Source organism: Catharus ustulatus, chromosome W, assembly GCF_009819885.2.
Source record: "Catharus ustulatus isolate bCatUst1 chromosome W, bCatUst1.pri.v2, whole genome shotgun sequence".
Lineage (NCBI taxonomy): Eukaryota > Metazoa > Chordata > Aves > Passeriformes > Turdidae > Catharus > Catharus ustulatus.
In genome coordinates this window covers 7147489-7166232 of record NC_046261.2, presented here as the reverse complement: position 1 = coordinate 7166232, position 18744 = coordinate 7147489, and the positions used below count along the sequence as shown (strand labels likewise).

Sequence of the window (18744 nt, the reverse complement as noted above, 5' to 3'; positions counted from 1 at the left end):
CAGAAATGTCTAACATACTAGTGACAACTTCATTTTAGACTGCATCTGTTTGAAATTCTTTTTCTTAATAATTCAGTAGTTTCCTTGTGAAGTATTTTGAACTCTTTCTACTAGTAATGTGACATATCAGACAACATATTCTCAAAGTATGAAACTCTCACTATAAAAGCTGCTCCTGGCCCTGAGAAATACAGTATTTCATCATTTGATACAAAAATGTCCTTCTGCTTTTTCTGCTTCTCCCTACTTTAACAACACCCATCTTAGCATAAGATGTGGTTTTTTGCACGGTGAAGAAAACACCATTAACTGTGAAAACAAAAAGGTGAGAAAATATTTCTGTTCAGAAAAATTGCAGTGGTGAAACAGTAAAAAGGCATTTCCCATGGGAACAATTACTAACTAGATTCTGAGGAGTTATTAATCAATTCTGTTTAATGCTTTTTTTTGTACATGAGAATATTTTGGAATACTGATACTATTCCTCACAAATTGAATAGTGTATTAGAATTCCACAAGCTAGTTTCATAAAAACAGCCTCCTACTGCAAATTAAATTCATAACAGAAAATAAACATGAGAGATTTACTTAATAAGGAACAACTGTTTTAGATAAACATGTTTGAAAACACAGCAGGATTTATATGTCCCTAAAAAGTCCAGTAGTTTTAGACTTTTTTCTGTTTGCAAATCTGCTGGTTTTGCTACTCTCTGGAAAGGCAAACTGCTTTTGAAAGGCTTGTGGCAACATAGTCAAAACAAATGCTTCTGAAAGCTTTCAATAGTACTTTTTCAATTTACAAAATGTGAAAACATCTTTCAATTAGTAAAAAAAATAAGCTAATATACAAACACGTTTAAAAAAAATTAATTTGTGAAGGAATGTAGCATAATTGCCCAGACTCATACACCCATTCACTCCTCAGATACTGGTAGCGAGCTCCTCTTGACACAAGCCTCTCTATAGTAACCTAGAGAAATGCGTACATGGCCAGTTAGCCCAAGGAAAATAGTCATTCAGCTTTCCCCAAATTTAAACTATCATAAATTACCATTTGGACAGCATTAGAAAGAAATTGAAGCATACAAAGAATAAACTGTATTTTCTTTTTATATCAAAATGTAGACTTGAAAATGTGTTTGGCACAGTGCTAAATCATATAGTCGATACTAAATACTGCAGGATACAATAAACCCCTGGAGTTGTGTTTACACCCTTTAAGGGATAAAAATAAAAAGATATCAGTTATTCGGAAAGCCTATAAAACTGTATAAACAATATTTTATGTCTTGTTTTGAAAACCGCTAATATAGTAAATTTTACAAAAAAGAATGCAAAAGAATATAAATGGATTTAAACAGATCTTTACAATAAGAAATTCAAATGGAAACAGACAAGTAACAAAGAGAAGTAAAAAAATTTATTGCAGTATTCATTCCACCAGATTTGCTGGGGATCCCTTTTCTTGTATTATTTCAGGGTGACCTAATACATCAAAATCTACATTTACAAAAACTCCTCCTGCAGATAGGTCATAGATACTGCATGTGTTTTTGGGTTTTTTTTTTTTTTCCAACAGAAAAAATTATATAGCCGGGAGATTCTGCCACTTTACAGCCTGTAAAAAAAATGCTTCCCTGGAAACTGGGCTACGCTAAAGAAAGCCATCCGCTGCTAGGTTAAACTCCAAGAACACTTTATTAAGAACATTAACATACTAATTTCCAACATTCACTTGTTTATTTTTTTTAACAGAAAGATTTTTTTCAAGGTATAAACAATTTTTTTAACTATAATACAGTGGGAGTAAAAATGAACTGAGAAGTTTCTGCTGCACAACAGCGAAGGAAGCTCCCACATAAATGTTTACCAAATATTTCCTTCTTTTTCCTGCGTCCCAGGTTCCATTCTTACTCTTCATTTAACTGTTTTTTTTGTTTTTTTTGTTTTTTTGCCAGAAAGTTGATATCTCAAGTTTTTCTATTATTTCACTTCCTGTAAATTTGGCTGTGTGTACAAATTCATTAGCTGGAAGTTCCATCCTTGGCAGCATACAGCGATCGTAAATTTTGAACAACTTTATTAGTCAGCTTATTAGCACTCGTTAGAGCAATTTTTTTGTAAATAATGTCTGACTCTTTAATAGTGTCTACCCAAGGCACCAGTTTGCGACCATCACGGCGCTTAGCCTCAGTCCAGGAGCCACTGTAGGAGCCTGCCATCCACTGAACACTGAAGCCATTGCTGGTTTTCTGTACTACTCTTGCAATTTGTGGTCGGTCTTTGTACTTTGGACAGCAAATAGCGATGACATCCATGACATCAACACTTTCATTCATCTGTGCTGCCAACTCTGTAGAGTCTGAATTTCGTTTTGACCTTCTCAATGACTAAAACATTGGGGGGAAAAAAGACCAAGTGTTACACAAAAGAACTTTAGTGAAATTATTGCTTTTATTGTTTTTAATCCCTTGACGCCGGGAGTTGGGATTCCCCGGCACACATTCCATTGCCGGCAATGAGACGCACCGCGACCGCCAGCGCCAAGGGGTTAACATATCCTTGTAAAACCACATACTCTTAATTTGTACCCGTGTCTTTATCTCTTATTGATATATAAAATTATATATACACACGAATCATAAAGCTACATAAAAACTTGGCAACAATAAAAAGGATAACACACAGTACATTCCAAAGGAAAATTAATAAATTTTTATATGGGATAAATCTCATTTTCTAGTTTGTGTTTTTTTATTGTCTTTTCTGTTAAACTTTCTACAAAAGTTGTATAAATGGTTAAGTAGAGAATCTCTATCTACAAAATGCTTTCTTTCATGTTGATTACATTACTTGGTGTACATTTAATATAATAGACTAACATTTATAATCACATAAAAATAATTTTACGTAATACGCTGTGAAATACGTTGACTCCTCCTCCGCCTCACCCCTGAAGTGCCTCCTCCTCTATCCTCCCCATCACTTTCATCGTCCTCTGTCTCAGCTGCATTGTTTTTAGGGCTGCCTCCTCCAAGAAGTGAGGTAATTGCTTTGTTCCGAGCATTTGTGCTAGCTGACACCTCTCCATCTTCTTCCTCTTCATCAGGATCCAAATGTTCCATAAGGAGCTTGAACTAATAAATAAACCCCCCAAAAACCAGATCAGTTTACATTCAAACTTTAACAACAGACATTCATATCATTCTACTTAAAATAAAAAAAACAAATGAAAAGGTAAGGAAACAGTATAAAACAAATGGCAGAAAACTTCAAACTTCAACAGTTTGTGTTTTATTCTACAAACATTTAACTTTTATTTTCTAGTAGATATGTAAAAGCTTTCTTCCTGTGTTTCCAAAATTGCAAGTTTACTCTAGTTAATATTTTAAAGAATTGGAAAAGAATAAAAGAAAAAAAAGGGTAAATACATGAGACCTAGTCTCTGTTCCTATGACAGAAATATTCAGGGATAAAGCGAACAAGTTATATAGTAGAGTTATACAAGATGGATACCAGAAATTAGAAAATACTCTGCAAAGATGAATATCCTTCAGTTGAAAATAATTTTTATTGTGTTTAAATTTATTAGAATACTTTGAAAGTTAATACTCCTAAACATCCTGAAAGGAAATTGAATTATAATATATCAATCACAAAAGATTACCAGAAACAACATTCTGAAATGTTCATCCGATACATCAGTATCTACTTTAAAGTTTACACTGTTACCTAGTTTGAAAGGATTTCAGATTTTCTGCAAAGCAACGTTACTTACATCTAAGTACTGTTTTACTATACTCCTCTTCACTTCTTCAGTGATCTTAGAATTAGCCATATCACTCCGCAGAAAATCCAGAGTTTGTTTTGGATGGAAATGCACTCCTGTCTTCCTGTTTATAGCTTTATCATACACTTTTGCAGATTCAGATGGAGAATATTTCTGAATTTTACTGTTTAAAGAGAACAAAAGGGAAGAAAGAGCTTTTAAGGAAAGTCCAAAACAATTTCAAGGAAAAGCTTTCAAAAATATTCAATATAAGTAGTTATATTTTAACCATTCTGTATATAATAGACATCCTGGTAAGAAATGAAATCATTACTTTTTCTAAGCCAGTTTCATTACATTCAACCTATTCTATTTATGTTTTTCTCTTATACAAATCTATTGAAATTATTAACAATCAACTAAACACCCCCCTCCAACTTCTTCGAAACTTACAGTAATTTCACGAATACAAGCCGCAGCAATTTGACAAAAATTTTGGTGGAAACCCGGAAGTGCGGCTAATACTCGGGGGCGGTTAATATGTGAATAATTTTCTGACATTTACAACCTCAGAAGTGCCAGTCAGGGCGCCGAGTCAAGCACCTGCCAGTAAAAGCCGGCACTCCGCGATTGTTACAGTGTTACTCTGTTGCCCTGGCTCCCTGCAGGCAGCACGGGGGGCGGGGAGAGAGGCGGGAGAGCTCTCTTTCCTCCTCTGCCGCAGCCCAGGGGAGAGACAGGGGGGCCCCGCGCCGCCATTGGCGCGGCCCGGGGAGGGGGGGGGAAGCCCACGCCGCCATTGCCGTGGCCCGGGGAGGGGGGGGGAGCCCGTGCAGCCATTGCCGCAGCCCGGGGAGGGGGGGGGAAGCCCGCGCCGCCATTGCTGTGGCCCGGGTAGGGGGGGGGAAGCGCGCGCCGCCATTGCCGCGGCTCGGAGAGGAGGTGGGGTGCTTTGTCCCCGCCCGCCGCCGCCACAGCAGGAGCGGGGAAACTCTGTCCCTGCCCGCCGCCGGCGCCACGGGCGCGGGAAAGCTGCGTCCCCGCCCGCCGCCGCTGCCGTAGGAGCGGGGGAAGCTCCGTCCCTGCCTGCCACCGTGGGGCAGCGTCAACCCGGGGTGACCGAGCCCAGTGGCAGCGGCGGCCGGCGTCGAGCAGCAGCGTCGGGCTGGGCCACCTGGTCCCGTCAGCAGCCCCTAGCGGGCCGAGCCTGCACAGCCTTAGCTCAGCCAGTAAACCCCGCCCTCCCGCGGTTCTGTTACTAATTGCACGCGGGTCCTCGCTGCGAATGACAGAGCGGCTTATATTTGGGTGCGGTTTATTTATGGACAAAAACCGAAATGTTTGCCAACACCCAGAGATGCGGTTTTTACTCAGTGCGGTTTGTATTTGTGAATTTACTGTAATCCTTACAAAGAACTCACTAGATAACAAGATGGTCTATTGTCTAAATATCCTTACCTATCAGAGAATCCACAGAGGTTCTTTAAATGCTGTTTCAGCATCAAAAGTAGTAATATGCCTTGGGAGACATTTGCAAATTCAATTAAAGGAGCTGAATTTTCTGGTAAACATTTCATCACGGCATTTATATCATTTTCTTCATCAGAATCTGAATCAGAGTTTACTCGTTTCCGTAACCTCCGAGGCTTAGAAGCTTCCTCCTCACTTTTGCTCTCACTACCACTGTTACTGTCATTCTCAGTCTCCTCGTCTGATGAAGGCTTTCTTCCCTTTTTTTTGTCTTTCACCATAGACTGTGAGACAGAGAAGTTAACACACATTCCAAAATTAGGGTAAGTAGCATCATGTACATTTCTAAATCTTTAAAAAAATCATTATTGACTTAAATCAGGAAAAATTCCCTGAACAATATTATTAATTCATAACTTGATATTCATAACTTTATATTCAAAGATTAAAATTATTTATGACAAAAGAGATGCTGAATTATAACTCTAGGTCCCTGAAAAATTGATCCAAAGTCCACTTTTTTTGCAAGGTGGTTACAGAAAGAACTGAAGCAAGAAGTACTCCACTGGCATGTTATTCTTAGAAAGACTGCTCAAGTTTGTTGTTGGAGACAGTAAAATGAAGTAAAAGCCAAAGACAATAAATCAGGAAGAAAATTTCATTTTTCTTTCACCTGAGTATAATTTTTGCATGTTACATATATTTCCATATGGACCTTGGTACAAACTAGTCCAAGCTGGTTTTAATTCTTGCCTCTGTTAAAATCCTATGACACTAATTACACTGCTGACCAGAGAGTCCCTCAAATCAGCATATACAGTGTTAATAATCAGTTCCACTACTTGTAGAGCTAGAAAATTTTATACCTGCATTATTACTGCACATAGTATGCTTTTTCATTACACAGAACTTAAGATGTTCCAAGCAGGATCTCATCCTCTACATTCTGGTCCCCCACCTAAAGAATGTGCTGTCTCTTTCTAGCAGATTTAAAATTGACTTTGGTAGGGTGAGAATTCAAAGCAGTGTAATTTCCAGGTATCAACTCTGACTTGTACTTACTAGTTAGATTAGAAATTCTAGAAATGGGTTTGTTTTCTGACAGTTTGGACCTTCTACTGTTAAAGTTGTCCATGAAATGAAGACACTGAAGTCTTTAGGAATCACAGAATGGGTCAGGTTGGAAAGGACCACAGTGGGTCATCTGGTCCCACCTCCCTGTTCCAGCAGAGTCATCCCAGAGCACATGGCACAGGGTTGTGTCCAGATGGGTCTGGAATATCTCCAGCGAGGAAGACTCCACACCCTCTCTGGGCAATCTGTTCTAGTGCTCGGTCACTGCACAGAAAATAAGTTCTTCCTCATGTCCAGGTGGAACCTCCTGGCCATCAATTCCTGCCCATTCCTCTTGTCCCATTGCTGGGCCCCACTGAGCTGAGCCTGGTCCATTCTCTGACCCCTCCCTGCAGACACTGACAGACATGGATGAGGTCCCCTCTAAGCTGTCTCCTCTCGAGGCTGAACAGCCCCAGCTCCCTCAGCCTTTCCTCATAAGAGAGGTGCTCCAGTCCCTTAATCATCCTCAGCCTCTGCTGGACCCGCTCCAGGAGCTCCATGTCTCTCCTGTCCTAAGCAGCCCAAAACTGGACATAGCACAAGAAACAAAGACCTTTTTCTCACAGGACTGTGTATTGCCATAGCAACAGATACTATACCATTATTTGGGTTCTTATATGCTACCTTAAGAAAAGACATATTACACACTCTTTTCTTGCAATAAATAATGTATTTAAAATCTCCTAGGCAATACACATGGAACTGCCATCAGCTACCTGACAACAAATGAAAAAGTAAATGGGATTTTGTTATTAAAATTATGCATGAAATTAATATTAATTCAAATTAATTCAGTAATATTAGGGAATTATATTGATTTAATATTAATATCTGAAAAATTGTCATTCTTTTTTAATAACATAAGCAGCAATATAAGGAAAGTTTTTAACTAGTGTCTACCAGATACAGGTCAGAAAAGGAAGGGTTGTTTGTTTTTTAACTACCAGTTACAAACTAACAATACTGGTCCATATCATAATAATGGTACTATATTCACTGAAAAATTGACCAAATTATATAGATGCTTATGCTGTCATCATAATAAATATACTAAAATATAAATGCACATACCTCTTTAAATGACTGTAGTAGGTTGCTACCAGAAACTGATAGTGTAATGTCTATATGATGCATTATAAATAGTGGCTCTTCCTGTGTTTGATAAGGAAAACAGGCTAGATTGTCTGCTATGTACAAGAGCATATTCACCTCTGTTTTCTGGAAGTTTAAAAAAAGTACATATAAATATACATACAAATATCTTATTATACACTTATCCTGTGTTCCTAACAGTTTAAAACAAAAAATTATCACAAATTTTATTCTACATTTCCCCCAAACACACTCCAAACAACATATATATATATGTGCAAAATTTAGTCATACCTAAAGACACATTATTCCTAAACAACCCAAACTGAGTACAGAAAGGTACTGAATGATGTAAAAGTGACTAATGCATTCTATTAGGTAAATACCTTATATTATAAAGCAAAGCAAAGTACCTTAGGGAAATAAAGCTATCAATAATTATGCCATAAAAATATATTGCAAAAGGAAAATTTAAGCCTGTAATGGTATATTTTATTTTCTTTATAAGTGAAGGAAATGTGGTGCTTACTGCAGTATCATCAAAGAGGTTGAGTAAGGAAATTAGAAATGCTCGTCTGTGTTGACGGTTCCCTCGAATCATGGAGTATAGGTGTGAACACAATGCATTGGATGATTCATCATGTCTAAAACCTCTCACAGGATCCTGTGGGCAGGTATTGATTGCCTGTTGTACCTGGTAAGACATCTTCATACCAGCCACTGCTTTCATCTGAAATGGAAAAGTACTTATTTTTATTTAAATCATTGCTTTCAAGCCGTAACACTGAAAGTGGAAATTAAACAAATGCCTGTCAACAGCAACTTCTAGTTATTTTTTCATCTTTTTTCCCTTCAAGTGCTTCCTCATCTGAAGTTTAAATTTTAAAGACACACTGCGCTGCACTACTGTCTTTTGAGTAAGCATACAGATTAAAACTGAATTTGTGGTAGAGATCAAAATGTACTGTCAACTGCTTTCAAAATAACTTCTATGTTAGAAATATATAGATGATCTGTTTACCGACTACAGCTGGGTACCCAAATTTAAATAATTTTCAAGAATCATAGATTCATAGAATATCCTGAATTGGAAGAAACTCACAAGGATCATCAAGTCCACCTCCTGGCCCTGCACAGGACACCCCAACAATCCTACACTGTGCCTGAGAGATTGTCCAAACAGTTCTTACGCTCTGGTAGCATTGGGGTCATGACCACTGCTCTGGGGAGCCTGTTCAGTTCCTGACCACCCTCTGGGTAAAGAACCTTTTCCTACTATCCAACCCAACCCTCCCCTGACACAGTTCCAGCTGAGGAGTCCTGTCACTGGTTACCACAGGGAAGAGATCCAGTGTTTGCCTCTCCTCTTCCCTTCATGTGGAATTTGTAGACTGCAATGAGGTTTCCCCTCAGTCTCCTCGAGATGAACAGACCAAGTGCATCAGCTGCTCCTCATATGGCTTCCCCTCAAGGCCCTTCACCATCCTTGTGCCCTCCTTTGGATGGTCTCTAATAGCTTTATAACCTTATATTGTGGTGACCAAAACTGCCCCCAGGACTTAAGGCTGCCTCAAGTGCAGAGTAGAGTGGGACAATCCCCTCCCTTGACCAGTTGGTGATGTTGTGCCTGATGCACCCCAAGGACATGGTTGGCCCTCCTGGCTGCCAGGGCACCGCTGACTCATATTCAACTGGCCATCAACCAGGACCCTCAGGTCCCTTCCCACAGCTGCTCTCCAGCATCTCATTCCCCAGTCTGTCTGTACATCCACGGTTGGCCTGTCCCAGGAAAAGAATCTGGCACTTGCTCTTGTTAAACTTCATATGGTTGGTGATTGCCCAGTCGTCTAATTGGTCGAGGTCTCTCTGCAGGGCCTCCCTGCCTTTGAGGGAGTCAACAGCTCCTCCCAGTTTTGTACTGTCTGCAATCTTGCTCAGTATCCCTTCCAGTCCTGTGTCCAGGTCGTTAATGAAGATGTTGAAGAACACAGGGCCAAAGATAGAGCCCTGTGGAACCCCAATAGTGACTGGACACCAGCCTGGTGTCACCCCATTCACTATAATCCTTTGTGCCTGACCCATGAGTCAGTTGCTCACCCATAGCACGATGTGTTTATCCAGTTGGGGATTGGACAGTTTGTCCAGAAGGATCCTGGGAGAGACAGTATTGAAAGTTTTGCTGAAATCCAAAAAGATTGTATCAACTGGCTGCCTTTGATCAACCAGGTGGGTTACCTTGTCATAAAAGGAAATCAGGTTTGATAAGCAGGACTTTCCCCTTATGAAGCTGTATTGGTTGTGACCGATGACTGCATTGTCTTTCAGGTACTTTTCAATACCTCCCAGAATAATCTGCTCCATAACTCTACCGGGCACTGAAGCGAGACTGACAGGTGAGACTGGAGGCCTCCTTCTTGCCCTTCTTGAATATCGGGACAACATTCCTCAGCTTCCAGTCAGCTGAGACCTCTCCAGATTCCTAAGACCACTCAAAAATCATTGAGAGAGGTTTTGTGATCACATCAGCAACACTGAGTAGCCTGGGATGAATCCCATCAGGTCCCACAGACTTATAGGGATATAGTTGGAACAGCAGAACCCACACATTTTCAGTGTTGACTGGGAGTTGATCATTCTCACAGTCATGGTCCTCCAGCTCAGGGCACTGGGACCCCCTTGGTCTGTCATTGGTGTTAAAAACGGAGGAAAAGAAAGCATTAAACATCTCTGTCTCATCCACGTCCCTGATTGTGAGGTGGCAATTCTCATCCTAGAATGGTCCAATGTAATTTTTGCACTGCCATTTACTACTGACATATTTTAAAAGGTTCTTTTTATTGTCCCCCACAATCGTGGATTAAGCCCAGCTGGAAACTAAGCGCCATGCAGCTGCTTGCTCAACCCCTCACCCTGGTGGAATGGAAAGGACAATCAGAAGGGTAAAAGCCAGAAAACTCCTGGGTTGAGAGAAAGACAGTTTAACAAGGAAAGCAAAAGCCACACACACAAACAAAGCAAAACAAAGAATTCTTTGAGCCCTTCCCAAGGACAGGCAGGTGTTCAGCCACCTCCAGGAGAACAGGGCCCCATCCTATGGAACAGTGACTTGGGAAGATGAACACCATCACTACAAATGTCCCCCCTTCCTCCTTCTTCCCCTCCCTTTACATACTGAGCATGATGCCATATAGTCTGGAATATTCCTTGGGTCAGTTGGGGTCACGTGTCCGGGCTGTGTCTCCTCCCAACCTGCCACACACCCCCTGCCCAGTGTACAAGGAGCAGAAAGGCCTTGGCTCTGTGCAAGCTCAGCAATAGCAAAAACATCTCTGTATTATCAACTCTGTGTGCAGCACAAACCCCAACGCAGCCCACTACCAGCTTCTTGGAAGAAAATTAACTCTACCTCAGCTAGAAGCAGCACAACTGTCCAGTTGAACTTTGGCCACACAGATTTTCTCCCTACAGTGGCAGCAGCATCTCTGTATTCTTCCCATACCACCTGACCTTGCTTCCACTGGGCACACACCTTCCTTTATTGCCTTTTCTCCAAGAGAAGATCCCTGTTCAGCCAAGCTGGCCTTCTGCCTTGCCTGGCTGACTTCTGACATCTGGGAATTGCTGGCTCCTGTGCTCTTAGGAGGAGATGTTTAAAAAGTGACCAGCACTGATGGACCCAGCACCTGCAAAAGTATTTTCCCAGGGGACCTTACTTGCTAATTCCCTGAGCAGCGTGAAGTCTGCTTTCCACATGACTAGAGGTGAGGTTTTGCTGGCACTTTTTCCCCTGGCAACAGAGATTTTAAACTCGATTGCTCAGTGGTCGCTGTGGCCAAGACAGCCGTCAATCACCACTTCATTCACAGAATCACAGAATATGGTGAGTTGGAAGGGACTCACAAGGATCATTGAGTCCAACTCCTGGCCATGCACAGCATCATCCCCAAGAATCACACCATGTGCCAAGAATATTGTCCAAATGCTTCTTGAACTCTGTCAGGATTGGTGCTGTGACCAGTTACCAGTGGAGTTTGTTCCAGTGCCTGACCAGCCTCTGGGTAAAGAATCTTTTCTTGATATCCAACCTAAACCTCCCCTGACACAGTTCCAGCTGTTCTCTTGAGTCTTGTCACTGGTCACAAAGAGATCAGTGTCTGCCCCTCTTCTTCCCCTCACGAGAGAGTTGTAGACTGTGATGAGGTCTGACTTCAGTTAGATATCTCTTTGGATGCCATGAACAGTGCAATGCTCAAATTTCAGTGGAATACAATTAAATTTATAAAGTCCCACAATGTAGTACACACACTGAACTAAGACTGAGGCCTTCTGAAATAAGGAAGGGGTGCTGCAACTCAGTTTCAGATCTTTAGCAGAACTATTGTCACTATGCCACAACTCCACAAGTTTTCACTTAGCCCTCAGATTTTCCTTTCAGCAAGATCCCTCAGTTCTTAAAAACTTCCTATGTTCCTTCTGCTTAGATTACAATTTATAAAGTATTGGTGTCTTAATGTTCTAATACATATATACTGACCTCTACTTTTAAAAGTACTCTCTGTTAAACAGGTAAATCATTGCTAAACATTATGAAACAGCTGTCCTTACCTCTTATCAAAAAAATGCTCTTAACATACTATTCAGTGAGGAAAACACTACTGTGGATTAGAAATTAAAGGAATTTTTAGACTGGAAGAGGTGCTTCAAATTATTAAATCCTTTCTATTTCTACAAACAGAAATCTCCAAACAGGGGAAAGAGTTGGGATCTTCTTTACAACTGCTTATAGTTATTGTTTATTTGTTATTTATATTATTTTTCTGCAGCTGAGGTTTATTCAAGTGTTGAGTCACCAGAGAATGTAACAGTATTTTGCAAAATGATAAATTAGAATTACTTACGTGAATGAACCCAGCATATTTTTTGTCTATTTCCACCAATTGCTGGTCAGCTTTGTTTCGCATAGAGGGCTCTGGATCTGTGCCCATAGCAATTAAGTACGGCACACACTTGAAAAAAAACAAATGAAATTATTATTTAGAGTTATTGTATCTCTTCTTTCTCACACTTTGCTTTTATTACAGTATTGTTTATGTTATATTCTGACTACTGCAGAAACTAGAATAGGAAGCTTTATGCAACTTACTACCTAACTACGTTTTTCAAGCAAATAGTACAAAATACACAAAACACCAGTGTTATCATAGAATGGTCTGGGTTGGAAAGGACCTTAAAGGTCATCTCATTCCAACCCCCTGCCATAGGCAGGGACACTTTCCACTAGACCAGGTTGTTCCAAGCCCTGTCCAACCTGGCCTTGAGCACTTCTAGGGATGGGGCAGCCACAGCTTCTCTGGGCAACCAGGGACTCACCATCCTCATAGGGAAGAATTTCTTCGTAATATCTAATCCAATCCTACTCCCTGTCAGTTTGAAGCCATTGCCCCTCATCCTTTCACTGCATGCTCTTGTAAAAAGTCCCTCTCCATCTTTCTTGTTGGCTCCCTTCAGGTCCTGGAAGTTCACAATTAGGTCAACCCAAAGCTTCTCTTCTCCAGGCTGAACAATCCCAAATCTCTCAGCCTTTCCTCATAGCAGAGGTGCTCAATCCCCTCTGATAATCTTGGTGCCTCCTCTGGACTTGCTCCAACAAGTTGATGTCCTTTCTCTGCTGGGGACTCCAGAGCTGGAGGCAGCACTGCAGGTGGGGTCTCACTAGAGCAGAGGGGTAGAATCCCCTCCTCCTCTGCTCCCCACACTGTGGGATCCGCCCAGCCCACAGAGGTTTCTGGGTGCCAGCGCACATGGACAGAGCATGTCCAGCCTCTCATCAACCAGCACCCCTAAGTCTCTCTCTCCAGGGTTGCTCTTGATCTGTTCATCCCTCAGCCTGGATTGATCCCAGGGATTGCCTGACCAAGATGCAGCACCAGCACTTGGTCTTGTTAAACTTCATGAGATTCCAATGGGCCACTTCTTGAGTTTGTCCAGGTCCCTCTGGTTGGCTCTGTCCTTCAGGTGAGTCACCTGCACCATTCAGCTTCATGTCATCTGCAAACCTGCTGAAGGTACTATCAATGCCTTTGTATGTGTCATTAATGAAGATATTAAATAACACTGGTCCCAATACAGACCCCTGAGGGACACCACTGTTCACTGATATCCATTGAGACTGGAAGGTATTATAAATGATAGAAGTTGTGTGAGGTTTCAGGTAGTATTTCCAGTTTTCTCAAACTCCAAAGTCAATTTACACTACAAAAAATACCATTTAAAAAAATCCAAATCACACACCACCAGTTATGACTGAACATGCACAATGGTTGTGTTATAAACAAATAATTACAAAAATATTATGTAAGCAAAGAATAATGGAGATAACTGAAGTTCTGACACTGACTCTGGAATTCCACAATGTTTGGAGGACATGGGAATTGAGGTGGAGGCAAGCTGTCACAGTTTTCAGGATAAAGAATTAAAGAAAAGAGTTTGGCATACACCTGAAATTCATAACAGAAATATGCTCCAGTGTACATTTCTACATGCACTTTAGGCACTGGTTGGGCTTTTGGATCTTGATCCAAAGACAAGAAAATACAGCACTTGGAATCTAAATTTCAAAATATGCTTTCTGTAAAGGCCCCTTGCTACAATAAGAGATTACTGTAACATAGCTTCAAGAGAAAAATTAAAAATGTATCTAGCAAGTGTAAAAAGTTCTGAAACCTGGGGACAAATAAACAACACACCATAAAAGGTTACCATACCTGAACAGGATGGATGAGACCCTGGTTTAATGTCAGTGCAATGACATTTAGAGCAAAGTGGCGTACACTGGACTGGGTATGAAAGAAAGCCTCAAGGACCTGTTTGAGATATAGTTGCATGATGGAACTACTCATCCCTGAGGAAATATCACCCATTTCTTTCAGGTCTTCCTGCTTTGCTACTTTTTTCCCTGTAAAAAGGATAAAAGCAATAGCACACTCAACACAGTATAATCATTTACTTTGCTGTTATTTGATGCATACTTACTTTCAGCTTTATAATACAAAGACATTTCAGTCATCTTAGAATGGGTTTATGATCTCATGAAACATAGAACAGTCTGATAGTAAATATACTTAAAAAATTTAAAGTCACACAAATTTAAAGTCTCATTCCTTGATAAAGGTTTTATTTTTTACAACTTCTTATTTTGTGTCTCCTAATTTACCTTAGAGAGTATTTTGATAAAAAGTATTACTACCATAATTACAGCAATTATGCATTCTGGATTGCTTTCAGGATTTATACATCCTGAAAGTAAATAATAAGCTACATGTCTCAATATACCTATGCACATAATGAATTTTTGAAAATTATTCTAAGATATCTTGTGTACAATATTACTAATTAGATAACAATCTTAAATTACTCAGTTCATGTATATAGTAATTGTATGCAAGAAAGGTAGATTTTGCCTGTCTCAGCACAGAAGAACTCAGCACTTACAGTCTCTGTCTGCCTGCTGCATACGTGTGTCTTCCTCCTGCAAGTAGGTCTGGAGGTTTTTTAACACCTGGATTTTTAAGTTTACCGAACAGTTCTTGTCTGAAAGAATGCTGTTGTACAGGGTCTTCACGTCCTGTTCAAACATTAAACTTGGGTGTTGTATAAATGCAAATCCTAAGGGTGGAAGAAAAGAGGAAATATTCCATGTTATTAACTAGAAATTGTATTTCTGCTTCTTAAGTCTTTCTTCAAAATAGAGGTATGAAATTTATCTCCTCCCAAGTGTAGTATTAACAAACAGTATTGCTTTTTCATATGGACACCATTCTAAGTTTATAAGGAGTTCTATTATATGTCTGATAGATAAAGATGAGGTCCCAACTCAGGGCAGTTGAACTAAGAGTTATATAGGTCTGGAAGCATGTCCAGTGTACCGATCTACATCTCAAAAACTAGGAGGTCTCCCAAGAGCAAGGGAGGAACATTGCTAAAAAATTACTCATTGTTTTTCTCATACATTTTGAGAAAAATATTGTGCTGAAGCTATGAAGAGTTATTCATATGGAGACAGAGAAAATGTGGAAAATTGCTAAATATCCCGAGTATTTAAACAATAAAATCTTAAAAGAAAAAATATAGTGAACACAATAAAATAAAATTTAGACCTCTCACTGTAATTATTCATATACCTATTAAGGTCGTGTCTTGAAAATTATTTGAAGCAGTCCTAAGACTACATCTGTTAGAAGATACACACTATAGAACTGCTTTTAGCTGTAGCCTTACCCTTGACAAAGAACTCAATGACAGTTCATGCATTACTGCAAGTCACTGAGATACTATACTAATGCCTTCAGACAAAGAATCTATTTAAAATTGAAATACTGCCAAAGACCCAAAATAAACTGCAATATTTAGACTATGGCATCATCTCAGTGCCTCGTGAAATTTCACAGAGTATCCCCCAGTTGGTATAAATTGCCAGAGTTCCCTCAATTCCAGTGGAATTTCTGCCCCTACACTTAAAATTCTCAAAGTTTTTCCATCATTTTTTCTAGTTATTCTCTAACCATACCTTGAAGACTGAAAAACAATATTTGGAGTTACAACATATGTGCACATGGGGAAAAAAAAACAACATCTCCATTTACTTTGGAAACTTGATGCTTTTTAAGACTTGGTCATACATCAAAAAGGCATTCACTGTCAAAAGCATCCATTCTGCTGCAGAAATATGCAACTTCCAAGTATCCCTTTGACTTCTATAGCCAGGTCTCAAATAAAACATGCAGTGAACTTTGATTTTAAACAAACTTCCCTGCCACTACACAAATAAATGCATGGATTTCTATTATAGCAGAATAATAAAAAATATTAATATTTCTTACCAAGGCCAATAATGGCTTTCGTCTGCACTTCTTCATCTGAATGCTTTGTAAAATACATCAGCAGTTCAAGCACTTTATCCTTAATGTTAACCTGAGGAAATGAAAGCACAAATAATAGCTATTTGAAGATGAAACAGATATCTTTAATCTCTTATAAAAAGCATATATATCAAAATGGAGAAACCCAATCTTACTGCATTGTCTTTGCAAAACCGTGTATTTACAACCCAAAAAACTATATCATATGCATTATGAAGAAATGCATAGCTTTGAGGGCCTAGGAATACTGTGTTCTCAAACTGGAGCATTCAATATACACAAGACGTGGAGAGTAAATACAAGTTATTTTACCTTACTGTTGCCCTTAAAATCTTCCTGATCAAAATCAAAATGCCGACACAGTGCTCCAACAGTGAAAAGCGATCTAAGAAGTGCTGGTTTATTGGCAGTAAGTACTGTACTGTTGGGGTCTTCTTGGTGTTGACTTTTTAATTTTGAAAGTGCACCTACAGTAAGATAAAAGTTTTGATCACAGTATTTAATTATGGTGTGTCCCTAAGATAAGACTTGTAGGTGAAACAAGAGTGAAAATTACATGTTGTGATTTTACTTACCATAGTATCTATTAAAACAGGCCCACACAAATTTATAGTTCTGAGTGACCTTGTTCACAACAGCCCCAAGACAGCTCACACAATGCTGAACAACCTAGGTGCAAGAAAGAACAAATGAGTTGTATATTTAGAATTTAAAACTGAGACTTTTCTGATGTTATGCAGGTAAAAGCTATGTAGAACTAAAAGTAAGGATGTAACAAATGTAACGTCCATATCCTAGACTGCTCTGAAAACATACTCAAAATTATAATTGTTAAAATATAGCAACAACACGTACAAACACAAGTAAACCGAGAACATTGATTTTTCATGGCTCAAAAGTTATCTTCATAATGAAGACAGACATTCTTTAAAACAAAACTATGTATTTCACAATGTGGAATGGAATTTACCAAATAGTAGCAATTAAAAGCTTACTGTCATGCCATATTTGATGATGAGTTTCATGAGGTCTTCCTCAATAGTGGCAAGAAATGTCTCACTTGGGTGTTCCATTAGTGGCACTACAAGTTCTAAGATTTTTGCAACATTGCAGATCACCATGAAATCATTCTGGGTCTGAAACAACAGCATTTAAAGCATTTAACATTTCTGGCTGTGTTACCCATAAGCTAAGTATTATTAATATGTATTCTGCTGTTACAGTACAAGCTGTCTTGTACTGGGCAATTAATTCGGCTATAAATAAGAGACCCAGCCCGGTTCCATGGGCTGGTCCCTGGGTGGACAATGATAGGTTATAGTCAAACCCAAATAGGGATTTCACCCAATGATGTTCCACTCTGGGTTGCACATCTTACAGGTCAGGGAGCTGGGTGGTGTTAAAGCCAGACCAATCAGCTGTCTAGACGAGGGAGTTTTGAATCTCCCATTTAAGTAGGATCTGAACACTAAAACATGTTGTCGCATGGATCTCTGAAAGCGTATGTTGTCTCTGTCTCCAACCCACGAATCCCATAACATTATGCAATACATATACAATACATATTAATATAATACAATTACATAATTGTATGATACAATTATGTATCTTATGCAAGTTATTTGGTAAAGATTTAAAAGAATATATAGTTCACATTTGTTTTTAAGTTACAGTAATTTCACGACTATAATGTGCATCCTCTTGACTAAAATTTTGGCCCGAACCCGGAAGTGCACCTTATAGTCCGGTGAGCCTTATATATGGACAAAGTTTGGAAATTTGCCAACCCGGAAGTGTGAGCCGTGAGCCTCGAGTCACGGGGGAAAGCCAGCAGGGCCGTGGTCGGTGGGTGCAGGTGGGGCCGCGGTGCCGCGGCAGCTGGGTGGAGGTGGGGTCACGGGGTCGTGGTAGCCTGGTAGAGGCGGGGCCGCGGCGTCGTGGCTGTTGGGTGGAGGCGGGCCCATGGGGCCGCGGTGCCGCGGCAGCCGGGTGAAGGTAGGGCTGCGGGGTCGCAACTGCTGGGTGGAGGCAGGGCCGCATCCAGCAACCACGTGAGTGGAGCCAGCAGCGGATCCTCGCTGCAAAAAAAAAGTGCGCCTTATAGTCCGGTGTGTCTTATATATGGGCAAGAGTTCGGAAATTTGCCGACACCCAGAAGTGCACCTTATAATCCGGTGCGCCTTGTAGTCGTGAAATTACTGTACATATTATTTTGAAAGCAAGTTCTTGTATTCTACAGAACTTTTGTAAAATAAAAAGTAAATCTGTAGAAGTAAAATTCACCTGTCATCAAGGTTGTGACAGATCTGAAAACTTTTGGTCATGAAAATTTTTTGGAGTCCTAAAACAAATTTAGGAACTCTTTCTGACACATGCAGA

The 18744-nt window shown here is 40.0% G+C and overlaps 1 protein-coding gene across 4 annotated transcripts in view; it reads right to left on the bottom strand.

The window, feature by feature from the left end:
• Positions 1-1436: 1436 nt before the first annotated feature.
• LOC117005088 (nipped-B-like protein) overlaps positions 1437-18744 on the bottom strand; it is a 174179-nt gene continuing 156871 nt past the window's right edge. For 3 of the 4 annotated variants that reach the window (XM_033076350.2, XM_033076347.1, XM_033076351.2), the window contains 13 exons: positions 17361-17501; positions 16941-17034; positions 16678-16832; positions 16327-16417; positions 14939-15112; positions 14212-14402; positions 12346-12453; positions 7977-8177; positions 7427-7573; positions 5228-5523; positions 3779-3953; positions 2952-3137; positions 1437-2390 (listed from right to left, as the gene is read on the bottom strand). In XM_033076350.2, coding sequence (XP_032932241.1) covers positions 2025-2390; positions 2952-3137; positions 3779-3953; positions 5228-5523; positions 7427-7573; positions 7977-8177; positions 12346-12453; positions 14212-14402; positions 14939-15112; positions 16327-16417; positions 16678-16832; positions 16941-17034; positions 17361-17501 — 2325 coding nt within the window. In that variant the 3' untranslated portion in view covers positions 1437-2024. Of the gene's footprint in view, positions 2391-2910; positions 3138-3778; positions 3954-5227; positions 5524-7426; positions 7574-7976; positions 8178-12345; positions 12454-14211; positions 14403-14938; positions 15113-16326; positions 16418-16677; positions 16833-16940; positions 17035-17360; positions 17502-18744 lie in introns of all 4 variants that reach the window. The other variant, XM_033076349.2, reaches the window with a different exon arrangement.